This window comes from Dermochelys coriacea, chromosome 10, assembly GCF_009764565.3.
Source record: "Dermochelys coriacea isolate rDerCor1 chromosome 10, rDerCor1.pri.v4, whole genome shotgun sequence".
NCBI classification, from domain to species: Eukaryota; Metazoa; Chordata; order Testudines; family Dermochelyidae; genus Dermochelys; species Dermochelys coriacea.
The window spans coordinates 50,584,866-50,612,038 of record NC_050077.1 but is presented as its reverse complement, the minus strand read 5'-3'; the positions used below and the strand labels follow the sequence as shown (position 1 = coordinate 50,612,038).

General features: G+C 41.7%; 3 protein-coding genes across 9 annotated transcripts in view; 2 read left to right on the top strand and 1 right to left on the bottom strand.

The window, feature by feature from the left end:
* The window catches only part of FBXO22 (F-box protein 22), an 82,513-nt gene extending 71,027 nt beyond the window's left edge, over window positions 1-11,486 (top strand). The window contains exon 9 of the transcript XR_006274772.1: window positions 10,993-11,486. The gene's annotated coding sequence lies outside the window, so the exon portion shown is untranslated. The remainder of the gene's footprint in view (window positions 1-10,992) is intronic.
* The window catches only part of NRG4 (neuregulin 4), a 67,387-nt gene extending 47,997 nt beyond the window's left edge, over window positions 1-19,390 (bottom strand). For 3 of the 5 annotated variants that reach the window (XM_038418471.2, XM_043493860.1, XM_043493858.1), the window contains exons 1-4: window positions 19,251-19,390; window positions 5,079-5,172; window positions 3,709-3,786; window positions 2,410-2,475 (exon numbers count right to left, since the gene is read on the bottom strand). In XM_038418471.2, the coding sequence (XP_038274399.1) occupies window positions 2,410-2,419 (10 nt within the window). In that variant the 5' untranslated portion in view covers window positions 2,420-2,475; window positions 3,709-3,786; window positions 5,079-5,172; window positions 19,251-19,390. Of the gene's footprint in view, window positions 1-2,409; window positions 2,476-3,708; window positions 3,787-5,078; window positions 5,173-19,230 lie in introns of all 5 variants that reach the window. The other 2 variants (XM_043493861.1, XM_043493859.1) reach the window with 1 other exon arrangement.
* Window positions 19,391-19,408: 18 nt separating this feature from the next.
* The window catches only part of TMEM266 (transmembrane protein 266), a 134,288-nt gene continuing 126,523 nt past the window's right edge, over window positions 19,409-27,173 (top strand). The window contains exon 1 of one of the 3 annotated variants that reach the window (XM_038418464.2): window positions 19,409-19,530. The gene's annotated coding sequence lies outside the window, so the exon portion shown is untranslated. The remainder of the gene's footprint in view (window positions 19,531-27,173) is intronic. The other 2 variants (XM_043493856.1, XM_038418462.2) reach the window with 2 other exon arrangements.

The window sequence follows — 27,173 nt, the reverse complement described above, 5'->3', positions numbered from 1 at the left end:
ACAAAACCAGTTCTTCAGGGAATCTCATCACAGACTTAATTCCTGGATATACTGCCACTCTCCAGAGCCACTACTTGCCACAAAGGGGGAAAAAATATATCCTTCATTTGTTTAAAGTAACTGCCAATAAGCGGGCTATTTAGAGAACACCTTTACACTCATGTGGGTCAAGTATCTCATCATCAATCCATTTGTACTTTTCAGTCATTCTGATCCAAGCAAATAGTATTTTGCTGCTGTTTATTAAGTGACAGTATGTAAAGTGGCCTACACATTTTGAATAAATGAAAGATTAAAATAAAATACAAGATGCTATAATATCAAGAAAAATTATTGCAATCAATGTCACAATTCATGGTCACCTCATTAGATAATTTTGACCAAATTCTGCCCTTAGGCATGCACAGCTCTCACCAATGACAACAGAAGTCAAGTTTGAGCATACAGGGCCAAAATTTGCCCCTTTAAGCTTACAGTCAGTGATTTGGAATACTGTAATACAAGTATTATATGAGTGTCAGAAGAGGTTCTAATACAGGTAGGAACCCAGGTACTTTAGCATCAGAGAGGGTGGAGTATAGCTTGACACTCTTTGCAGAGATAAACTGTTTTAACAAGACCTGCCAGTTTATCTAGCTAGTAGTATACTTTGCTGACAAAATAAACTCATCTAACCTGAATTGCTATCTCTATTTTTATTCTGAGTCTATTAAATTTGTTGTTAGGAAATATTGTGTTTTATTTTGAAAGACCTAGCTATGCCTTTTTACAAGTGAAGTTAATAAACTGCTTTAATCTAAAAATTCAAATTAGAGAGTCAAATGTATTCTACAGTTAGATTAGTATTACCAAGACAGAAAGGTCATACAAGATAAATGTTATGAGAGGGAAACATTATCAATATCAATCTAGATTATAAATAAATTATTGGATATTGTCATAAACTTTTCCAATTAATACCACTGTAGAAATGGCACCAACGTACTATGGATAGTCTATGTCATGTATATTTGTATTTTGATATATTGCTTTACTTGCTGGGGAAAGAAAATAAAGGGGGGCCAACACATTTTATTTAGAAATGATCAAACAGTTGCAACTTTATTGAACCAAAATTAAGCAAAATTGATTCTTGCAGCCCTAACACAGCAGTGGTTCAAAGTGGAAGAGGCGATAGTACCCTCTAAGTACTCATATAACTAAGACCTACATTTTCAAATTGGCATATTCAGCACTTTATATGCACACATAGGTGTATGCATGTGCACATATCCAAGCAGCCTTGTGCTCATGCACTGGGCCCTGTGTGTGCATATTCTGGTCAGACACTTGCTAAATTGTATGCACACATCTATCTGTACCAATTTGAAAATTTGGGCCAGAGTGCCCTATGTGTTGGGGGGGAAAATCCTCAACACCACCTAACCCCATAGAAACCTCTTCCCCACATGTATATTTGTTCCCAATCCAGAGGCTAACCCTCTGAATGTTTTAATCTGGCCCTTGAGCTCTGGCGGGGGAGTGGAGTCCGGGGGCTTGCCCCACTTTGGTGCTCCAGCTGGGGAGTCAGGTTGAGGGCTTGCCCCTCTCTGCACGACTCCCAGAACCAGTGGCATGTCCTCCCTCTGGCTCCTACGTGTAGGGGCAGCCAAGGGGCTCCGCACGCTGCCACCACAGCTCCCATTGGCCAGGAACCGTGGCCCATGGGAGCTGCAGGGGTGGCGACTGCGGACAAAGCAGAGTACAGAACTGTCTGGCCACGCCTCCACGTAAAAGCCGGAGGGGAGACATGCCGCTGCTTCTGGGAGCTGCTTGAGGTCGCCTGGAGCCTGCACCCCTGACTCCCTTGTGCATCCCAATCCCCTGACCCAGCCCTGATCCCCCGCCCCCTCCAAACCCTTCAGTCCCAGCTGGGAGCACCCTCCTGCACCCTCAATCCCTTATCCCCAGCCCAGCCCTCACCCCCCCACCCCAACCCCCAATTTCGTGAGCATTCATGGCCTACCATACAATTTCCATATCCAGAGGTGGCCCTCGGGCCAAAAAGTTTGCCCATCCCTGGGCTAAACTAACTACTCTTTACCCAGCAAACATTGCCCTAAAGTTGCAATCGTGAATAAAAAAGAAAAAGAACTCAAAACTGTCAGGTGGTAGATTAGAAAGGATCTGCTTTGTCCTGCCTCCTTGTATAAGAAGTCCTGGGCCATATGCCAGCCCACTCCAGAACTTCTGAGAGATATTAAGATTGGCCAATGCAATCCCTTCTTACAAAAGTTGAAAACACTGGTCCACTGCCCCAGGAGTAGAAGAAGGAGAGCCACAACAATCTAACACCACCTGTTGTACTCAGTGCAACTATAGTGAACTATAAATAAACATCTGAGTAAAAATAAACTTACAAGAAATTACCTGTTCGCATATTATTCTGACAACAATTTTTATTCTTGGTTAGAGGCTAGTTTTCTAAAACAGCACCTAAAGACAAAAAGTTAAATATAGCATTTTAATCCTATTGTATTTTGCCTGAGTAAATAGCTATATGGATGTATTTTCATTTATGCTGCAGACTAAGAAGTTTGTTTACTGTAGACAGAAATATTCTGTTATGCTATATGTAAACTCAATTAATTTTAAAACTAATGGCAAACATTCATACTTACAGTCAATTTCATAAACCTTTATGGCACAGTGCAGATACACCTTCAGACTCTTTTGAATAATGAAAATATTGAAAAATTTCCTGCAGAGGAATTCCGCCTCGAAGAGAATGTAGTCATGCAGGACTTATAGTGCTTGATGCTTTTAGAAAATCTACATTATTACCTACATTGTTGCTTTATAAATTCCAGTGCACATTATAAAGCCAGTCATGATTCTGAAGTCAAATTAAGTTTTGCTGCAGGATTGGGCCCCACTTTTGCAATTCACTAGTATGTGAAACTTACTGTCTCACAATTCCTGGTTTTGTTGTTTGTTTGTTTTCTATTTTGTCTGATTGTAAAATTAAATTAGAAGCTGAGAGTTTAATAAAATTTAAAAAAGTATTAGTTATATATGGATCACAGAGGATAATTTTTTTTAATAAGGGATATAAATTCTTCTACTTCAGGACACAAACCAACCACTACCAGAGACAGCTAGGAAAAAACTTCCCTTTTGGGAAGTTTATTCCATAATTGTCCACTGTAGGATTTCCTGTAACTTATTCTAAAACATCTGGTTGTTGCCACAGTCAGAGAGGTTATTAATCAGATGGATCGTTGAATTGGACTGATCTGGTACAGCAATTCCTATTTTCTAAAGTTTCCTATTTCTGAATTTATTTTGTTTTAATTCACATATCATACTGTATAGTAAACCACTAAAAATAGAACATGTAAGAATAAATTAATTGTGGCAGCATATAGCCACAGGTTAGGAGAAATATGGAGAAGTACCACTGCCAGTAAGAGCACAATGCCACCAGAGGACAATAGCCGCTACATCACCTTTAAAGAGGATGCAATATTTACTCCTCTTTGCATCATCCCGATTTTATAGAGGTATTTCCTTCAGCCCAGCATTTAAAAGATTTTTTCCAGTTAAATGGCAAAACAAAGAATTTATGAGCATTACTAGAAAGAAATGCCTACACCTGAACCTCTCTAGTTGTACAAAACAAGTTTATATAGAAGCTCGTTTCAAAAGATTAAAAGGGTTTGTACTTACTGTATAATGTAAGTAGATAATTCTGTTCCTCACAGGAACTTAAATCACTTCTTTACTCCGTCTTTTAGCGTCCTGACCCTACAAGAGAAATCTAAAATGGCAACTCCCTACATTACAAAGATGTAATACCAAGGTCTCCACCCGAAGGGCAGTCCTCCTCTTTGGCTCTCTCACACATACATACAACTTTATCCACTGTAAGTGTACATAACAAAACAGAGTTAAAAATAGTACATGGCACAAAACAAACAAAAAAATCTCAAAAATTATTTACCTCACAACTAAAATGTTTACAACAAACAAATTATCTTGCAGATGTGGTATGTTCAGCAGAACCCCAGGTTTGCATTGTATACCTGCTGTTAAAAAGCTGAAGACTTATGTGTGTGCACAGTGCAATGTGGGTGAGGTTGAGAAAAAGACAAAGGTGTGCACAGAGACCAAGTATGGGCCAGGGGAAACGCCCCTTTGTGCTCACAAAAGAGTTCTCACATTTTCACAACTGTAATTCTAGCAGATCCTCGATTATAAACAAGTGCTGTATTGTAGGCGCTATTTGGCAAAAATTCCAAAGCAGTGTCCAAATTGCAACGTAAAATGAATACATTGCAGCCAAGTATCTGGTTACAAGGTAAATTTAAACAAATCAGAAAACTTTTACTCTTAATTTTTTACCCCATAAAATATATCGTTCCTCTTTTTAAAATGACCCACTACTATGAAATACCTAAGAGCTCTCATCCCAATCAATTTAAATAAGATACATGACCTAACTTTACACTAACTGCTTTACCAGGTTTAATTAGCTGCAACCTCCCCTTTACTGTGATAGCTTGCCTAAGCTTTGTTTAAAGGAATATCTTATCCAAATGTTTGTACCTATTGAAAACATTTGTTCTTTAAGATATATCTGTTTTAATATAAACATGGAACAAAAAATGCCCTACTTAATCTCAGGCAAATTCACTTATTTTGGCCCATAATCCATTACTTTTTAGACATCCAATACATAACTGAACCTAGTTAATTTTGTTATAACAAATTTCCCCACTGCCACTATCAAACTCATATAGTCCAACATATCAGAAACATGCAGAAACTGAATTTCCAATGCCTGGCCCTTGTGTAGTCATTTATAGCTGTGCAAACTAGGTGTAAACTAAAGTGAATGAAGACTTTTGATCTGGTTGTCATTTTACATTCAAATTACACAGGTGTAAATGACTAGACAGGGTGTGAGACAGTAGGGAATCAGGCCAACAAACCTCTATTTAGTCTTATTCTATTGTAATTCTTACTTCCAGCACAAAGCAACAAGTTTAAAATAACTATTTCCATGCACCACCCACTGTAACAAAACAGTAACTTACCTCAGGCTTTTTCTTCTTTAAGCTTTGGATCCTGGAAGCAAATGAGGATTCATGCCATGGAAGAAGCCTCTTTATCAAAAGTAACTTTATTCAGCTAAGGGAAAAATATGAATTTATTTCAGTACTTACATGATTGTTGGTAATGCCAACTTTAGGCAGACTTTTAAACTCCCTTACCCTACCCTGATTGAAACCTTTATGAAAAGTGTAACTTCTTTACTGAAACGTATTTCCAATCGGTTTTATTTTTTCCATTCTACTAAATACAATATCTCTTAATGCTACAGTTAATTGGTGGGAAATGGATTCATCCCCCACACAAATTTCAACTGGTTTACTTTATGACCTGTAACTTTTATCTTATCCTCACTAAACTTAGAGGGCCCAATACATCCCTGGTGTAATGCTGTTGAAATGAATACGGTTACATCAGGGATGAATTTTGCCTGGGTATATCTCAGCTTCTGACTCCACTTTCTGTTTTAAAATAAGAAGGTACTATTCCATATATTTTGGAATTGATCAAAACTGAAATTAGAACCCCTATAAATTAGTGTCCGGGGGCACTTGAATGGGGGCTGTCTCTCATCATCTCAGGTGAGTATAGGGTGACCAGATGTCCCGATTTTATAGAGACAGTCCTGATTTTTGGGTCTTTTTCTTATATAGGCTCATATTACCCTCCACCCCCGTCCCAATTTTTCACATTTGCTGTCTGGTCACCCTAGGTGAGTACCCTAACCAGTGGGCTAAAAGTTATGATCCAGCTCCCCCTCCCTTCTTGCAAGACACACCATAGGCACCTAACTGTGAGAGGGTTCACTACTGAGAATTCCAAGCAGAGATAACTGCCTCCCTCCAGTCCAGAATTATGTGCCAAACTCCCATTGTACAGAAAGCCTGAGCACCTGACTCAGGTTTTGTGATTTTTCTAGACATCTGCAATTTAGGTGGTGCAAGTCTGAGCACTGCAGTGCCTAAGTCCCTCTGTGAATCTAGCCCTTAGTGCTTATGCTTCTTATTTGTCTAAGGAACATATTACTAGTCTGAGGACTTGATTTTCAAAAACTCTTATACACCATCTTGCATGTAATTTGCATAAGTAATCGCCAGCATTCTGCACACAAATCAGTTATTTGCGTGCATGAATAACTGGCTACCTGCATGTGCAATGCCTACTTTAAACATGCCGTTGTGGTAACTGCTCACACAAACTAGGTCAGCAAATATGTATACTTAACTGTACATTTTCATTTTTGAAAATGAAATCCTGAAAGTCACAAAAATCTCTATCAATAAGGGACTAGCTGAGAGAAGCATTTTGTTACATAATATTGGAAATAAGCTTTCAATTTAGAAATGACAGGACCCACATTGCTAGATGGTATCACTTTAGTTGGTATCTCGATAGAGAAAATTTCAGACATATATTCATGTATTCAACCCTGAATAGACACAATCTAGACAGGATTCTACCTCAGTCAATTCTATTCTGATGCTTTTTCTGTATCTTATCATGATACCAGTTCTGAAGACAATAATTGTTTGACAGACTACAGCACATAGATTAAAAAATTTTAATGTCAGCAGAACATAATACGATACTTATATTTTTGCCTCGTCTATTACCTGAAGATTCCATTTGATATGTCTTTAATGTCGGCTATATTATTTGGAATTCTATAATCCATCAAATTTAATTAGATCTGTTAATAACAATAGCCTCAATTCCACAAAGCGTGTAAACAAATGCTTAATTTTAGGCATGTGAGTAGTCCCATTTAAGTGAATGGGACTTAAGCATGTGCATAAAAGCTTTGCAGAACTGCAGAATAGAGTTTGTGAGGTATATATTCAATGTATACATTCTCTTATGCAGAAGCAGAAAGCCCTAAACAGAGTGGAAAGCTGGGTTTCTGCTTCATGGCGGGAGATCATTTCTGTGGGTGGGCCCACACACACCTGTGCACTCTGCAACCATTCTCTGCTCTGCGGTACATGGTGGATTTGTTGGGGCTATGGTTTGCGAACAGCCAGTGAGTTTCTACACAGGTTGGATCCACTGATCCACAAAACTGCATAACAGAGAAGCAGTGGGTTTTGTCCAGTGCTCATTCACCCTACAGTGGTGACTGTAGCCCATATATGAGAGTGCCTCTTTCTGTGATTGAAGGTTGGGAGGAGCCCCTTTGCTCAGAGCACCATGATCAGTCTCTAAATTATCTTGTTTGCATTACCCCCTGCACGCTTACTAACAATTAATCTTTTATACTACTAATTTCCGGTGTACTTGAGCTTAAATTTATATTTTTAAATTATTAAATTGCCAGCTATTCTATACATCTATGACTTGCTTCATCCCAAGAGGAAGGGAAATTGGAGGACTTGCATGTGCAGGCAGATTTTAAAAAAGGAATTAAATTAGCTGCAAAACCACATATATTCCCTATTTTTATGGTGCTTTGCTCACCACACGCTTTTTAAAAACAATTTCCACAGAAGTCCCTAAAGGTGATAGATAAATTACGGAAATAGTTTTTCGGGTACGAGTTTTCAAATACTTGCTGTTATTTTTATTATGGCAATATCTAGAGGCCCCACTCAGAATTGAGGCCACACCATGCTATGTATTCATAGATTTTTAAGGCCAGAACATACTACTAGATCATCTAGTCTGACCTCCTGTAGAATTTCACCGTGTTGTCCTTGTATTTAGTCCAATCACCTGTTTGTATATTGTGAAAACACAAAGTAAATGATGGTCCCTTTTCTTAAAAATGTATTATCTATTTAAAAGAAGACACAAGTGATTGTAAAAATCAAGGAAGGAAGTGAGATAAGAGAAACATTAATACATAAACTCAGGTTCTTAGACCAGATATATGCACAGCTAGGTGGTTTTGAATAGGCTAATTTTAAACAATAAATTTAAGATATACAAAAAGATGCAATATTGTAAGTCCTCTACTGTCCATTCAATTACCAGTTATAAATTGGCAGTTTTCTATAGGCATTACAGTAAAATAGGTCTCAAAGTATTTGAAAGTGGGCAGATTTGTGGCCTACATGAAAATGAGTGCAGGGGACTGGACAAGCTGATCTCCCAAGGTCCCTTCCAGTCTTATGATTCTATGGTATTCTGTGCATAAAAAGCAGCATGGAGGAAACCGTGGAGGTGCTTGTGAAAGAAATGAGCAATGGAAGCTGGCAATGTTGTAGAGTGGAAGGAACAGGAAGAGTGTGATAATATATAAGAATGGATAAGTTGGGCAGAGCTAAATTGTGAAAGAACTTAAAGGTGAGAATCAGAAGCTGTATTTGATGTGGTGCAGAAGAGAGAGCCAGTGGTGAGACCTGAAGGTCTTTTTACAAAAGTTAAGGAATATGCAAAAACGACACACAGAACTAACTACCCATAAAGAAGATCTTATAGGCCATGGCAACAGCCAGGAAAGCCTCTGCAGCCATACTGCCCTCATAGTGAGCCATATCATTTCTGCTTCTGTCAGCAGAAGGTTCAGACATCCAACAGTTCCCAGCTGAAAGGAACTGAGAGAAAGTGAGATGCTTCTGAAAAGGTGCCACTCTTTCAGTACAGAATCCCCATTGTAAGTTTCATGATCTTAGTGCGGGAAGAGGATCAAGGAGGGGGTCTGGCTGAAAAAGTATTATTGTTCCCTCTTCCTTCACCAATAAAAAACCTGAAGAACCTTCACGGAAAGAACCCCTAGGCTGCTTTTATCTACACGAGCTACACCTCAGCATAGAACTGCCCCCAAAATTAAAGAGCTGACACTGGTTACCCTTTGGCTTCCCCTCTTACTCATGCTAAGGTGTTCTTTCCTAGAGTCGAGTAATTAATGAAGTCTCAAATGTTTTGTGATGGTGTACTTTTGTATATACAACTTGGTTTATGTTTTTACTATAGTTTTCTCAAAACTTTTTTAAGGGGGGGAAGCTTGACTCTACTTGTATATGTATGCAATAGAAACCCATCAGTGACCATCATTTCTAATTCCTCCCATACACACACACAAGATTACATGAACTGATTTCAATCTGGTTTTACTAGAAAGGGTTCTTTTCTCCTACAGATAATGCCCTATAGCATGTAAGGCATTTTTCTTTGGCAGCAGATTATTATCACTTCTGAAAACCAGGGTTCAGACAGTACAAGTGACAACTGTAAAACTTTTAGATAATATATTGCCTCTGTGGCAAATCCTTTAGTCTTTACTCAGACAAAACTCCCATTGAGGTCAATAGGAGTTTAGTCTGAGTTATGGCTGATGGACAATGAAAGTAGGATTGAATTTAGTGGGAGTTTTGCCATCTTCCTCAATGGGAGTGAGATTATAACCCATGTAGGGGCTGCAGAATTTGTCCCACTGTTCTTTTTAACCTTTGGAATACTAACTTATTCTATATGTAGGACATCTAAAATTCTTCTAAGGGATAAAGCATTTAAATACTTCCTCACATTAATCCATGTTAAACTCCTATGGAAATGCTCATGACATTTATATAAATAACAAATAATTTATTCCATATTATTGCTATTATAATTCATGTAAAGTAAGCAAAAATCTCATATATAAGGCTGTTAACATATAAGTAAAATGTATTTATGTATATATACAGCCATGTGACAATTTTATTTACTTTGCTGTACCTGCATTTTGCCTGCTAATCCATCTCCACAGGTCTTAGTCTCATGCTCCAAACATCTAAGCATCTTCAGACATACGGCTTTTAAAAATGAATTTATCAGAGAAGTATTTCTTCCTTTTCCACCCCAAATACAGAAACTTACCCCAAATTACATTGGCCAGAGGCCCAGGATGATCAGTCAGTTTTAGACTCCCCAAAGGAGAGGGAGTGATGTGAGGCCAGTGCTCAATCTCTGTTCCCATGAGCATTGGACCTGAGGGTGGCGTGGGGTAGCATACACTTGTGTGTAATAGGATTAAACAATGGATGTTTTGTGCTTTCCCCCAGCACTTCCAGAGGCAAAGTAGGCAAAGTGCCTACCATGTGCACAAATGCCATTGAGAATTACCTGCCATGAGGCTATGTCTTAAAGCCATAATCCAGCCTTCTTCTCAGTTGCACTACCAACTGCGAATGTAGTCTTTACAGAAAAACGAGGGCCTGATCCGGGGTATTTTTCATTCCCCATCCCTTCTCCTTCTTCACATGTCAGCTATATTTGGTGGAAGAGGGAACCAGCAAGTTATAAAGTTACATTTGGCTGGATCCAATATCAGTGACATTGAATTGTAAATCGAATAAAAGGAAAATGTTGCCAAAGAAATCATATTAGGGATGTTACAAGCACATGGAACTGACATGGCAAAAGTGCAGAGGAGCAGCTAAATGTTTGGAGTATTGCTGAAATAATTCAGCAAATGGACCTGTGCCATGCAGATACCTGACTGATTTGTACTGCAACAATCTGTAGATAGGATCCAGCATCTGACACACTTTTGGTGAAATTAAAATAATTTGGCAGTGGATCGATGACTTGTTGGTTTTGAATTTTGAGAAACATGTTTCTCTGCCCTATCACAATTCTCAGCTGCTACTGTGGAGCAAATGATTACATCACTGCTAGAGTGGAATATGAAAAGAATATCTTATTTATATATTGTCCATATCGATAGGCACTGTGCCTGGCCCACTGGCCCAAAGAGAAGCAGCTATTCTGCCAAAAAAAGAAAGAACTAAGAAAAACATAATCCACAAATGAAGAGCTAGTGAAGAACATAGACACAATAGTCAAAGATGAACTGTCCTAAATAGAAAGACCTAGCACTGAGTGTTAAAGACAGCTACCAAGACAATCTGACAGATGTGGCAGTTTATACATGTGCTTTTGTTTCTGACAGAGCAATAACTTTTGATCTGGATTAAGTCTAGGGTTACAACAAAGACAGAAGAAATGAATCCCACAATTAAAGGTGAACCAGAAGGCCCTGAAGATGATCCATGTGAGTACAAATAAATTTTAGTCATATAACAGGTATGAGGTTTTGTAGGTTATAATAAACAAGCTAGCCTACATGTCAGAAATGTTTGAGTATCTATGTGAGGGTGTGTGGGAATGCAAATATCTTTTGAGTTGAAGAAGTTATTTTTGGCCTGGCAGTATTTTTGCAGGTGGAAATATGAAAAACTTCAGTTCATGTCTCTGCCAAGTTAACAAAACACAACAGACATTTTGTAACTATTGATTTTGCATTCCTGTAACTAAGAACAATGGCTAAATTTTTAAAGTAGATATTTTCATACTGGTAACTGGTAATGTGTCGTTTATGTTTTTAAAAAGTAAGTGGCAGGCGTCCTATGTTTACAAGTGACTGCAATGCATGCATAATAACCACTTTTCATAAAGATTTTTACTCTAAACTTGTTCTTCTAAAAAAATTTTCAATGCACTTATCTTCATTCTGTATCTAACCACTGTTTTGTTTTGCTGATCTCTCTCTCTCTCTCTCACACACACACACACACACACACACACACACACACAGATCTCAGTACAGCTCAATGTGCTTGCAGACAATGGCCCACATGGAGTAATTTGCTGGATTAGGGCCCAAGCATTAAATCTCCTTTAGTCTTGAATAGACCTAGTGATTGTGCCTCAATGATCTCTTTTGCTCGCAGATGGTGATACTACTACATAAACCTGTGTTGCTTTTACCTGTCCCAAAACTGAATTCTTGACTTTTATGGTGGAAGGACCGTAAGCATGAATGCCTTAACATCCAGGAGAAAGGACAAGCAACAACTAAGTCCCTGACACAACAAGAACCTCTAGAGGTTGCACCATTAGGGAACCAATCTATATACAAGAAAGGGGAATCTTCTTGATCAGTCCCCCTGGTTGCCTTTATACTGGGAAGAAAAGTAAAAAAGTGATCAGATGAGTCTCATAGACATGAAGGTCAGATGGGACCATCATGATCATCTAGTCTGACTTCCTGCACATTGCAGGCTACGGAACCTCACCCACCCACTCCTCTAATAGGCCCATAACCTCCAACTGAGTTACTAAAATCCTCAAATCTTGATTCAAAAACTTCCAGCAACATAGAATCCACCATGTGGATCAAACCAGCCAGTGAGCTTTGCCCCATGCTGCAGAGGAAGATGAAACCCCCCCAACATCTCTGCCAGTCTGATCTGGGGGAAAATTCCCTTCTGATACCAAATATCGCAACCATCTACAGCCTGAGCATGTGGGTGAGACCCACCAGCCAGACACCTGGGAAAGAATTCTCTTTACTAACTCAGACCCCTCCCCAACTCTGACTGTTGGAGATATTTGCTAATAGCTGGCGCAGATGGGCCATATGCCATTATAGGCATTCTCATCATACCATTCTTTTTGTAAACTTATCAAGCTCAGTCTTAAACCATGTTAAGTATTTTTCCCCACACACACACACTCCCCTTGGAAGGCTGTTACAGAACTTCACTCCTCTGATGGTGAGAAACTTTCATCTAATTTCAAGCATAAATGTATTGATGTCCAGTTTATATCCATTTGTTTTTGTACCAACATTGACCCCAAATTTAAATAACTTCTCTCCATCCCTTGGTGAGTATCCTTCTGATGTATTGACAGAGAGCAGACATATCTCCCCATATGCTTTGTTTTGTTAGGCTAATGAAGCCAACCTCCTTAAGTCTCCTCTTGTAAGGAAGGTTTTCCATTTCTCTGATCATCCAAGTAGCCTTTCTCTGTGCTTGTTCCAGTTTGAATTCATCTTTCTTAAACATGGGAGACCAGAATTGCACATAATATTCCAGATGAGTTCTCAGCAGTGGTTTGTCAATGGTAATAATGCATCCCTATCTCTACTGGAAATACCTCGCTAGATGCATTCTAGGATTGCATGAGCCTTTTTCATGGTCACAACACGTTGGCGGCTCCCTCAGTTCTTCTAACTCAGAGCACATCTTTCAAATCTCTGAAGTAGAGGAGGTTCAATCTGGATCTGCAGAGTCCGTATGCTTCGGGGATGCGGGGGAAGTCTCTACGCTGTGTGACATGCTAGCAGTGGCAATACTCAGAAGGAGAGCTCAAGAGTATAACTAACTAAAAAGTGACAAACAATACTTTTCCAGGTGGAGCAACCAATCTCACCTGGACGTATTATCAAGAGAATGATGCTTTATAAAGAAATCAAATTCCAGATAGCAGATCTGCATATTTCAACAATTGTCACATAATGAACAGATGCTGCAGTTTTTGCAGCAAAAACGGCTTTCAGTTCTGCTTTTTGTACAGTAGCTTCAGCAAGCACAAAGCATCTCTCAACACAACATTTTGATCCATTTAGATCACCTCTTAACTGATATGGACTGGCCCTTCTTGTTTTTTACCAAAAGCCAGAAATAATCTTAAAGACTACTTAAAGGTTTCGTCATGTCAAGATAATAATCAATAACCCTCTTACCATCCCAGGTGCACAACTGAGCTCAGCCCAGAATATCAGAAGGCTTCCAGAAAATACTAGCAAAGAAGCTGTGTGATTTAAATGAAAATTCAAGACCCCGACAGTCAAAAACTTTGGATGAATGTTAAGACTACTTCATTTTTATGAAAAATGTGTTATCAAGAGGATCTGCCATCAAAGTGTACAGTTCTGAAACTCTCTTAAAAGATGCAATACCACAACACATATAGCCAAAAAACAACACCAATTACATAGAAGTGATGCATGACTTGTTGTCACACCATAGGGGGCTGAGATCTCCGTCTGTTCAAATATACCATTGCCACAGAGTGTTGTCTTGTAAGAACTCTCACTACTTTCCTTCTAATAAGAAAAAGAAAAGCACAAAAGGCAAGTTAGATGGCCTTCAATCACAACATTTTTACTTGTAATACAGATTTTCTGGGTAGTACCTCACAGGGCAACTGTTTTGAAATCTAGTCTTTGAGATGGGAATCAATTAATCTAAAAAACGGAATCTAAATAACCTGCTAGGAATCTAGATACTTTTGTTGTGAGAGAAAAGCTAATCCTTTCTCTCTGGGAAGCCTTTCAAAATATTGGAACCTGAAAGTCACAAGGCTGACTTCAACACATTTTATTTCATACTCTTTTATTTATTTACATTATACAAAAATAAAAAGGGGCATCTAATCAAAACTTTACAACCCCTTGACACAAGTTATAAGAACAAATATAAAATTCCCTTTCTGAACCTTATAGTATTAAGTAGAAAACATTTAACCTGAGATATTTCCTGTGCTTCTGACTTATTAGGATGAGGAATTATGCTTCTTGAAGGTTGAGGGCCCAAATCAATCTTGAGAATTTAGAACAAGGATTGTAGTTTCTAGAGTTGCAATAAGGCCATGGCACCAGCACCTATGCTTTGGTCTCCATTTCCAGAAGATATTGGACCTCATCCAATAGTAGTGTATAATTAATAGGATTTCTGAAGAGGAATGGAAAGTTTTGGCATGACCTGAAACTGAAGGGCACAGTCCCATATGATAAACTCTGAACAAAGCTACATCCTGCCATGCCTGTAAACATTTACACAATTAGGAGCTGAAATTAAAATTGGTTCTATGTCCTCCAGCAAAACTGTGGTTTCACTGTAGCTACAGTAGACTCCAATGGATACAAAAGAGATATCTCTGGCAATCCTAGAACGATTAGGTCCCAACTGTGCTTGACATGGAAATTCCTTGAAGAAACAGTGGAAGGATTGACCTTGGATATCAGCAAGAGAGCTACTTATACAAAGACTGACTCAATGTCAGTGCCATAGCTGTTAATCTGGTAACTGAATTTTATAGCCAAGAGCACAAATAAACAATGATGGTCCTTAACAAGGACCTAGTCGTGAAGCCTGAAATGTCATGAAAGGCTCACAAAAGGCATCTTCCAAATTACTGATCTTCTTAAACCTCAAGAACGTCTTACTACTTAGGGCTTGTCTACACTTACTGGTAGCTCAGCACTGTTGCAATCGGTGCAGCGGATATCGATTTAGTGAAGGCATGCAAAATCGGTGGGAGAGCGCTCTCCAGTTGACTCCAGGAATCCACCACTCCGAGAAGAGTAAGGGAAGTTGATGGAAGAGCGTCTCCTATCGACGCAACATAGTGTAGACACCACAGTAAGTTTACCTAAGCTATGGCGACTCCAGTTACATTATTCACGTAACTGGAGTAGTGTAACTTAGGTTGATTTACTGTGATTGTATAGACAAGGTCTTACTCTCAGGGATATTTTCCAGAAATGGGGATATTGTCGTTCAAAGGGTATAACAAACCATAACTGCTTGTAATTAGTAGTTATTAAAATAAGGATCAGAAAAGAAAATGCCCTCTTCCAAAATCCATTTTCTTTGATACTGTGAACATAACCAAAGAACCTGGGTGGGATTCGGGCTTGTAAAGTTTGTCATATTTCCTGTTCTCTGATACATTAGAGACTGTGTGGTTGGGGGCCATCAGATTGTAACATAATGACAGTTTCTAAGACCCTGCACAGGCATGCAGGGCTTAGCAGTTGAGCAACAGTAAACTACAGTGCTAAAACTCTGCATAAAAATGCAGATTAATTATTGCTGTATCACTCTGGCATTTGGATTTGGTTAGCTGCCACTAAGATATGAGGTGTCTTCTCTGGAATATAGAGAAAAGTGTGGTGCACAGGAAATCTTGCAAGGAAACCCAAGGGACAGCAAAGCTTGGGGAGAAAACTTAGCCAGAGATTTCTGTTATGTAACTATACTTGTTATATAAGTTGCCAACACAGCCAAACCCCAGAAAAATAGTAAGTTTGGACTATATATATAGTGGGTACATGTCATTCAAAATAGGCTATGAACCTGACCTGCTTACAGAGATCTTAAGGCTCTACAGAAATGATAGTATTACTATTTATTATCATCATCCGTTTAATTAAAGGCTATACTACTAATACCAACATTTATCATGACATGGTGGTCACAGATCAAATTTGTGACTTTACAGCAAATTTAAGGAAAATCTTCCACTCCTAATATTTTATTAGGAGTTTGCATCCAACTGTTCAGTCATATATTCAGAATCCCCAGTTGTACAGTGTCAGATATTTGTCCCTCTTTTTTTCATCCTAGTTAATTCTATATAATGGTTAATTACATATAGCTCAGCACAGCTTCAAATTTATAAAAATATTTATAGGCACCCCTCCTATACTTTGTGCATCTACTATAAATTAAGCCCCCACAAAATACAAGAAGACTGTCTAGGAATATTATGCATTCTATCTGCCACCAGTGAAAAATTACAATAGGTAAGTAATGAACTTGTGTTCCCTCAGAGTATCAAATGCACACATAGTGGACTAAATTCTGCCCTAAATTATACTTTGCAACTCCACTGAGCTCAGAGGGGTTGCACAAGTGTAAACGAGAACAGAATTTGTCCCATTATTTAAATGCTTGGTTTTGTATTTTAATCTTTGAGTTAGCTGGCAGATGTATAAAATCACATGTACAGTATACAGGGAGTTCCCATTTAACTGTATCCTGAAGAGGCCCATGTACAAACATTGTTTACTCCTCTAAGTACTTGGACTATATTGTGCTCATAAAGTTTGCCCCACATAGACCCATTTCATACACGGATATATAAGCAGCTGGTGGGTAATGAAGCTTCAAGCACAGCTCTAATAGGTATTAAACTTTTCCTGACTTATCTGTCTGAAGACTCTGGTATTCAGAGCAGCTACACTTGTGAGGTGAGGCTCCTGCAAATCTGTCAGGTACATATAGGGATATGCAATTTCTGGTATTTCATGTAGCGCTCCACAAGCAGATTCAAGTCCTGGGACTATGCAAGGGGAATTATTAATCAGTTTTAGATGAGAAACTGGTATAAATATACACCCCAAAGCCCCCACAAGTCACACTGTGTGCTCATACATTTAATTTCTTCTCTACAGTAATCCCAGATCTCACTCTCATAGAGCCTTATCCCCAAACACACTTTTGAAAGTGTATTTTTAAAAAGCAATTGAAGTGTAATAAAATGTTAAGGTTCCCAGTGTGGTATTATTTTTAATATTCATAACTCAGAGTTATAGATATTCCCCTACCAGATTCCCAGTTATACCTCTCTCTCAAATTTTTGGTAATGTTGAGATTCAGATCCAAACCTCACAGCTCAAGACCATTCTTATTAGAAATTGGTATATTAATTACCAATTTGGCCAGTGGTTATTTGATAGAATAATAGGTCCATATCACTTCTGAGATACTTCAAAATATGTTGTAAAACTTTAATTTTAAAATTTGGTCACTGAGTGCTTCAAGTAACTATAAGTTAGTAACTTATAAACTAAGCACAATCCAGACACAAAATAATTGTCTAGTCACCTCTTGTGGGAAGGAATTGTTAAAAACTGATTTTTAGTCTTAATTCCCTGCATTTTGTCAGTTTAAAACAGGCTCTTAACCTTATTTTGTTGTTTATTTTTTGCATTTAATTTTCTATTAATTCTATTCTATTAATTCTATTAATTCTACTTGACCGGCACTTACCCCAATAAATGGGTATTATTTACTCTATTGGTGTAATCTTTCTCAGATAGGACAATCTGCTGAATCAATGTAATCTCTAGTCTGCCTCACGTAATCTTGCAGCTGCTCACTCTCTTTGTGATTATGTAATTGTTCTGGTGTACATGTAAGCAAGCAAAACTTTAGTAAGTTTGGGGGGGAGAGAAACCTTTATTGTAAAAGCAAAATTAGTGGAGTCTTGACACGTTACTAGCAGAGCCCAAACATTGCTCAATTGAGGACTATAATAGCAACATGTCTGGAGCCCCATGGCTACATTTAATTTGCATAGACAGTGTCGATTGTTGCAATCTTCATCTTTAGTGTAATGGTACAATTCCTATATACTACAAATCCAAACATGCAATGATTCTAGCATCCATTTTTAATCTAGAAATGCAGCCTATGAAAATTATGGGGTCCAGTATGCAAACATTTGTCTTCATAATCATCCACCTCAGTCTGCAGAGATGATGGCTCCCAAGATCCAAAACACTATACTGACTTGAATGACATAGCCTGCTGAAAAGATAAATCCCAACATGCAATGCTCCATCTTGGTCCAAGTGCACAGAAAAGATGAGCCCCCAGAAGAAGATGGTTAATCCAAGCATCACAGCCCCAGGGGACAAGAAGTTTTAGTGGCAACATGCCACCCTGACCATGCTGGACTTTGCATTAAACTGGAATACAATGAGCTAGGGCCTCTTTATCCCTGGCAATTGGACACAGGTTTCCTGTAATTCCAGAATTTGCCAAATGGTCCTGATTTTTCTCTTGAGTGCAACCTTACATCCCTATTCTTGAAATACGCGACTCAAGAAAGACCATGACTTGGTGAGCAGTTTGGTATTTTGCTGTGCTGCTGCTTGGGGCAAATTCAGGATGGTGATGCCTCACATCTTCCCCTGCATATTAAAGATGTGGTAGCGAATAGCACCAGGAAGCCACAGAAGTGCCTCCATCCTCATGTGGGGAAGACCAAATAAGGCAACTTTGCACCTTACCGTGCACTAACAGCCAACCTCGTTGGAAGCAACAAATCCAAGTGGGTTGACAGGTTAGTACAGCTCTGTCCCTCCTGCCCCCACTTCAGAACAACACCTCAGCGCAGGGCCTCATTTTAGGGATAGGATGCTCCTCATGAGTGACTCCCCGCCCCGCTCTAGGTTGGGGCTCCCACCTCAATAGCTCCTCCCCTCCCCCAGTGTAGGGCAAGAGGGGGTCTCTCCTCAATAGCGCTCCCCTCCCCCATGTAGGAGGACGAGGTCTTAATAGCTCCTTTCCTCCCCCAATCTAGGGCGGGGGGGGTCGCTCCTCAACAGTTCCTCCTCTCCCCCAATCTGGGGCGGGGGGTCTCTCCGCAGTAGCTCCTCCTCCCCTCCCCCCCTAAGGCGACGAGAGCGTCTCTCAGGAGCCACTCCTAGCCCTCACCAAAGGGTGGAGTCATACTTCAGGAGCCCGCTCCCCTCAGGCGCCCCTCCGTTGCCCCATCCTAGGGTGGTGAGGCCTTTCCTCAAGGGTCCCCCTCCCGAGACAGGGGCTCCTTCCTCCCTCCCTTTCCCCCTACCGTAGTACTACGAGCCTTACGCAGTCAGTCATCTTCATTGGGCCTGCATGCCCCACGTGACGCTGAGCGTGCGCCCCGAGCCGAACTGAGCTGCCACAGCCGGTTGTTTCCTAGGCGACCCAGAAGAAAGGGAGCGCGCCAGAGAGCGAGCGAGCGCTAGGACAGGGCACGTGCACGCGCCACAGCGAGCCAGAGTGCGCGCGCGTTGGAACCCCGATCTCTTGAGAGCGCGCGCCAGCTTGATCCCGGGAGCTGCTGCTGCTGCAGAGCGGAGCGGGATGTCAGGATTCCGGGCATCAGGTATGTGTCTCCCGGCCCCGCCTCCCCCCCCCAGCACTCCCTCAGGGCAGGGTTTGCACACGTGCCCAGTCCCACCCGCAGTGGGAGGCGCTGGGGACCCCCCTCCGTACTATACCACATAGCCCTGCAAAACATCTCCGGCCTCTGCCAGAGCAGGGCATCCCCCAGATAGCGGGCTGCGTGGGTCAGAGAGTAGGGCATCCCGCATATAAAGGGGCTGTGCAGGTCTGTATGGCAGGGAGCAGGGCATCCCCCATATAATGGGACTGTGCGGGTTCCTGTGGCAGGTAGCAGGGCATCCCCTATATAATGGGGCTGTGTGGATCTGTATGGCAGGAAGCCCCTCATATAAAGGGGCTGTGCAGGTCATATAGCAGGGAGCAGGGCATCCCCTATACAACGGAGCTGTGCGGGTCTGTGTGGCAGGGAGCAGGAGATAACGGGTCTGGATGGCAGGGAGCAGGGCATCCCCCATATAATGGGACTCTGCAGGTCCCTGTGGAGAGAGCATGGCATCCCCCATATAACGGATATGTATGGCAGGGAGCAGGGCATCACCCATATAACGAGGCTTTGCAGATCTGTATGGAAGGGAGCAGGGCATCCCCCATAAAATGGGTCTGTGTGGGTCTGTATCGAAGGGAGAAGGGCATCCCCATGTAAGGGGTCTGTATAGCAGGTCTGCATGATAGGGATCAGGGCATGCCCTGATCCCACATATAACCAGGCTGATTGGGGCTGTATGGCTGGGAGTAGGGTATCCCCCATATAACAGAGTTGTGCGGGTCTTTCTGGCAGGGAGCAGGGTATCCCCAATATAATGAGGCTGTGCGGGTCTGTATGGAAGGAAGCAAGGCATCCCTCATACAACACGTCTGTATAACAGGGAGTAGGGCATTACCATATAATAGGGCTGATTGGGCTGTATGGCTGGAAGCAGAGTATCCCCCATATAACAGGGCTGTGCAGGTCCCTGTGGCAGGGAGCAGGGCATCCCCCATATAATGGAGCTGATTGGGGCTGTATGACTGGGAGCAGTGCATCCCCCATAGACCAGGACCGTGAAGTCCCTATGGCAGGGAGCAGGGGATCCCCCATATAACAGGGTTGTGTGGCTGGGAGCAGGGCATCCCCCATAGACCAGGGCTGTGCAGTCCCTGTGGCAGGGAGCAGGGCATTTCACATATAATGGTCTGTGGGATCCTCATGGCAGGGCATGATCTTATGATCCTGTATGATCTTCTTTGTCAGGGAATTCCCCCCCTACCCCTCCTCATAAAGCAGGCTCTAGAGCAGAATAGAAAAGGAGAACTTGTGGCACCTTAGAGACTAACAAATTTATTTGAGCATAAGCTTTCGTGAGCTACAGCTCACTTCATCGCCAAGCTTATGCTCAAATAAATTTGTTAGTCTCTAAGGCTCCACAAGTACTCCTTTTCTTTTTTGTGAATACAGACTAACACGGCTGCTACTCTGAAACCTGTTATCTAGAGAAGAATGTTTCTCTTTCCCAACCCCCTTCTTTTTACAGCCTGTAAATTGCTATGTGCTGGAGCAGGGCAGGTCATCCTTCAAACATCCATCCATGAACAGGCTGTGGGCACCCAATGGTATGGTGCATGGCAAAGTACTGCCCTCCCTACATATTGGGATTTCTGTGGAGTTCCTATAGCAAAGAGCATTGTGGTCTGCCTGTCTTCCCTGCCCCAAGATAAATATATAAAACTGGTCTGCTGAGGAGTTCCTACAGCAGGTTATGTGTCAGTCCATCTTCTCCTTTCAGTATAATAGAAAGAACGAGGAGTACTTTTGGCACCTTAGAGACTAGCTAAAGCCCTCTTCTCAGATGCATGCAGTGGAAAATACAGTAGGAAGATAGATAGATATAGATATACAGAAAACATGAAAAAATGGGAGTTGCCATATCAACTCTTAACGAGACCAATCCGCAGGAGAAAAAAAACTTTTGTAGCAATAATCAGGATGGCCCATTTCAAACAGTTGACAAGAAGGTGTGAGTAACAATAGGGGGAAAATTAGCATGGGGAAATAGTTTTTAGTTAGTGTAATGACTCATCCCCTCCCAGTCTTTATTCAAGCCTAATTTAATGGTGTCCAGTTTCTAGATTAATTCCAGTTCTGCTGTTTCTTGTTGGAGTCTGTTTTTGAAGTTTTTTTGTTGAATAATTGCGTCTTTTACATCTGTAATTGAGTGTCCAGGAAGGTTGAAGTGTTTGCCGACTGGTTTTTGAATGTTATAATTCTTGACATCTGATTTGTGTCCATTGATACTTTTGCATAGAGACTGTCCGGTTTGGCCAATGTACATGGCAGAGGGGCATTGCTGGCACATGATGGCATATATCATATTGGTAGATGTGCAAGTGAACGAGCCTCTAATAGTGTGGCTGATGTGATTAGGTTCTATGATGGTGTCCTTTAAATAGATATGTGGACAGAGTTGGCAACGGGCTTTGTTGCAAGGATAGGTTCCTGGGTTAGTGGTTTTGTTGCTTGGTGTGTGGTTGCTGGTGAGTATTTACTTCAGGTTGGGGGGCTGTCTGTAAGCGAGGACTGGCCTGTCTCCCAAGATCTGTGAGAGTGAGGGATCATCCTTCAGGATAGGTTATAGATCTTTGATGATGCACTGGCGAGGTTTTAGCTGGGGGCTGAAGGCAACGGCTAGTGGCATTTTGTTACTTTCTTTGTTGGGCCTGTCCTGTAGTAAGTGACTTCTGGGTACTCTTCTGGCTCTGTCAATCTGTTTCTTCACTTCAGCAGGTGGGTATAGTTGTAAGAACGCTTGATAGAGATCTCGTAGGTGTTTGTCTCTGACTGAGGGGTTGGAGCAAATGCTGCTGTTGCTTGGCCATAGACAATGGATCACATGGTGTGGTCTGGATGAAAGCTGGAGGCATGTAGGTAAGTATAGCGGTCAGTAGGTTTCCGGTATAGGGTGGTGTTTATAAGACTATCGCTTATTAGCACCGTAGTGTCCAGGAAGTGGATCTTTTGTGTGGACTAGTCCAGACTGAGGTTGATGGTGGGATGGAAATTGTTGAAATCATGGTGGAATTCCTCAAGGGCTTCTTTTCCATGGGTCCAGATGATGAAGATGTCATCAATGTAGCGCAAGTAGAGTAGGGGCATTAGGGGACGAGAGCTGAGGAAGCGTTGTTCTAAGTCAGTCATAAAAATGTTGGCATACTGTGGGGCCATGCGGGTACCCATAGCAGTGTCTCTGACTTGAAGGTATACATTGTCCCCAAATGTGAAATAGTTGTGGGTGAGGACAAAGTCACAAAGTTCAGCCACCAGGTTTGCCATGACATTATCGGGGATACTGTTCCTGACGGCTTGTAGTCCATCTTTGTGTGGAACGTTGGTGCAGAGGGCTTCTGCATCCATAGTGGCCAGGATGGTGTTTTCTGGAAGATCACCAATGGACTGTAGTTTCCTCAGGAAGTCAGTGGTGTCTTGAAGATAGCTAGAGTGCTGGTAGCGCAGAGCCTGAGGAGAGAGTCTACATAGCCAGACAATCCTGCTGTCAGGGTGCCAATGCCTGAGATGATGGGGCGTCCAGGATTTCCAGGTTTATGGATCTTGGGTAGCAGATAGAATATCCCTGGTCAGGGTTCTAGGGGTGTGTCTGTGCAAATTTGTTCTTGTGCTTTTTCAGGGAGTTTCTTGAGCAGATGGTGTAGTTTCTTTTGGTAACCCTCAGTGGGATCAGAGGGTAATGGCCTGTAGAATGTGGTGTTAGAGAGCTGCCTAGTAGCCTCTCATTCATATTCCGACCTATTCAGGATGATGACAGCACCTCTTTTGTCAGCCTTTTTTATTATGATGTCAGAGTTGTTCCTGAGGCTGTGGGTGGCATTGTGTTCTGCACGGCTGAAGTTATGGGGCAAGTGATGCAGCTTTTCTACAATTTCAGCCCGTGCACGTCGGTGGAAGCACTCTATGTAGAAGTCCAGTCTGATGTTTTGACCTTCAGGAGGAGTCCATGCAGAATCCTTCTTTTTGTAGTGTTGGTAGGAAGATTTCTGTGGGGTTAGTATGCTGTTCAGAGGTGTGTTGGAAATATTCCTTGAGTCGGAGACATCGAAAGTAGGATTCTAGGTCACCACAGAACTGTATCATGTTCCTGGGGGTGGAGGGGCAGAAGGAGAGGCCCTGAGATACGACAGATTCTTCTGCTGGGCTCAGAATATAGCTGGATAGATTAACAATATTGTTGGGTGGGTTAAGGGAACCACTGTTGTGGCCCCTTGTGGCATGTAGTAGTTTAGATAGCTTAGTGTCCTTTTTCCTTTGTAGAGACGCAAACTGTGTGTTGTAAATGGCTTGTCTGGTTTTTGTAAAGTCCTGCCACGAGGAAATTTGTGTGGAAGGTTGTTTTTTATGAGAGTATCTAGTTTTGAGAGCTCATTCTTAATCTTTCCCTGTTTACTCTATAGGATGTTGATCAGGATGTTAATAGATGTGCACTGGGGTTCTGGAGGCAAGACGTGTCAGCATAGCACCCACCATGCAAATAATAGGTGGACTGTGGATTTCTATATTAGTATATATGGCAGTACACTGCCCTCAATACAACAGGAATACTCTTGATTCCCTATAGAGGGTGTATATAAGTAGTAAGGTGTGTGGGCATTACCCTTTTTGTAATTGCCCTGGTGCAGGTCGTGTCTTAGATGCCTTTCTATGCTCATTATTTCTATTAAGTGCATCATTAGTTTATTTATAAATATAAGTAGAGGAGGGAAAATGGACTCCAAAATATTTGCAAAAAGAAAAGGAGTACGTGTGGCACCTTAGAGACTAACAAATTTATTAGAGCATAAGCTTTCGTGAGCTACAGCTCACTTCATCGGATGCATTTGGTGGAAAAAGCAGAGGAGAGATTTATATACACACACACACAGAGAACATGAAACAATGGGTTTATCATACACACTGTAAGGAGAGTGATCACTTAAGATGAGCCATCACCAGCAGCAGGGGGGGGAAGGAGGAAAACCTTTCATGGTGACAAGCAGGTAGGCTAATTCCAGCAGTTAACAAGAATATCAGAGGAACAGTGGGGGGTGGGGTGGGAGGGAGAAATACCATGGGGAAATAGTTTTACTTTGTGTAATGACTCATCCATTCCCAGTCTCTATTCAAGCCTAAGTTAATTGTATCCAGTTTGCAAATTAATTCCAATTCAGCAGTCTCTCGTTGGAGTCTGTTTTTGAAGCTTTTTTGTTGAAGTATAGCCACTCTTAGGTCTGTGATCGAGTGACCAGAGAGATTGAAGTGTTCTCCAACTGGTTTTTGAATGTTATAATTCTTGACGTCTGATTTGTGTCCATTCATTCTTTTACGTAGAGACTGTCCAGTTTGGCCAATGTACATGGCAGAGGGGCATTGCTGGCACATGATGGCATATATCACATTGGTAGATGCGCAGGTGAACGAGCCTCTGATGGTGTGGCTGATGTGATTAGGCCCTATGATGGTATCCCCTGAATAGATATGTGGACAGAGTTGGCAACGGGCTTTGTTGCAAGGATAGGTTCCTGGGTTAGTGGTTCTGTTGTGTGGTGTGTGGTTGCTGGTGAGTATTTGCTTCAGATTGGGGGGCTGTCTGTAAGCAAGGACTGGTCTGTCTCCCAAGATCTGAGAGAGCGATGGCTCGTCCTTCAGGATAGGTTGTAGATCCTTGATGATGCGTTGGAGGGGTTTTAGTTGGGGGCTGAAGGTGATGGCTAGTGGCGTTCTGTTGTTTTCTTTGTTGGGCCTGTCCTGTAGTAGGTGACTTCTGGGTACTCTTCTGGCTCTGTCAATCTGTTTCTTCACTTCAGCAGGTGGGTACTGTAGTTGTAGGAATGCATGATAGAGATCTTGTAGGTGTTTGTCTCTGTCTGAGGGGTTGGAGCAAATGCGGTTATATCGTAGCGCTTGGCTGTAGACAATGGATCGAGTGGTATGATCTGGATGAAAGCTAGAGGCATGTAGGTAGGAATATCGGTCAGTAGGTTTCCGATATAGGGTGGTGTTTATGTGACCATCGCTTATTAGCACCGTAGTGTCCAGGAAGTGGATCTCTTGTGTGGACTGGTCCAGGCTGAGGTTGATGGTGGGATGGAAATTGTTGAAATCATGGTGGAATGCCTCAAGAGCTTCTTTTCCATGGGTCCAGATGATGAAGATGTCATCAATGTAGCGCAAGTAGAGTAGGGGCATTAGGGAACGAGAGCTGAGGAAGCGTTGTTCTAAGTCAGCCATAAAAATGTTGGCATACTGTGGGGCCATGCGGGTACCCATCGCAGTGCCGCTGATTTGAAGGTATACATTGTCACCAAATGTGAAATAGAAGAGATCCACTTCCTGGACACTACGGTGCTAATAAGCGATGGTCACATAAACACCACCCTATATCGGAAACCTACTGACCGATATTCCTACCTACATGCCTCTAGCTTTCATCCAGATCATACCACTCGATCCATTGTCTACAGCCAAGCGCTACGATATAACCGCATTTGCTCCAACCCCTCAGACAGAGACAAACACCTACAAGATCTCTATCATGCATTCCTACAACTACAGTACCCACCTGCTGAAGTGAAGAAACAGATTGACAGAGCCAGAAGAGTACCCAGAAGTCACCTACTACAGGACAGGCCCAACAAAGAAAACAACAGAACGCCACTAGCCATCACCTTCAGCCCCCAACTAAAACCCCTCCAACGCATCATCAAGGATCTACAACCTATCCTGAAGGACGAGCCATCGCTCTCTCAGATCTTGGGAGACAGACCAGTCCTTGCTTACAGACAGCCCCCCAATCTGAAGCAAATACTCACCAGCAACCACACACCACACAACAGAACCACTAACCCAGGAACCTATCCTTGCAACAAAGCCCGTTGCCAACTCTGTCCACATATCTATTCAGGGGATACCATCATAGGGCCTAATCACATCAGCCACACCATCAGAGGCTCGTTCACCTGCGCATCTACCAATGTGATATATGCCATCATGTGCCAGCAATGCCCCTCTGCCATGTACATTGGCCAAACTGGACAGTCTCTACGTAAAAGAATGAATGGACACAAATCAGACGTCAAGAATTATAACATTCAAAAACCAGTTGGAGAACACTTCAATCTCTCTGGTCACTCGATCACAGACCTAAGAGTGGCTATACTTCAACAAAAAAGCTTCAAAAACAGACTCCAACGAGAGACTGCTGAATTGGAATTAATTTGCAAACTGGATACAATTAACTTAGGCTTGAATAGAGACTGGGAATGGATGAGTCATTACACAAAGTAAAACTATTTCCCCATGGTATTTCTCCCTCCCACCCCACCCCCCACTGTTCCTCTGATATTCTTGTTAACTGCTGGAATTAGCCTACCTGCTTGTCACCATGAAAGGTTTTCCTCCTTCCCCCCCCTGCTGCTGGTGATGGCTCATCTTAAGTGATCACTCTCCTTACAGTGTGTATGATAAACCCATTGTTTCATGTTCTCTGTGTGTGTGTGTATATAAATCTCTCCTCTGCTTTTTCCACCAAATGCATCCGATGAAGTGAGCTGTAGCTCACGAAAGCTTATGCTCTAATAAATTTGTTAGTCTCTAAGGTG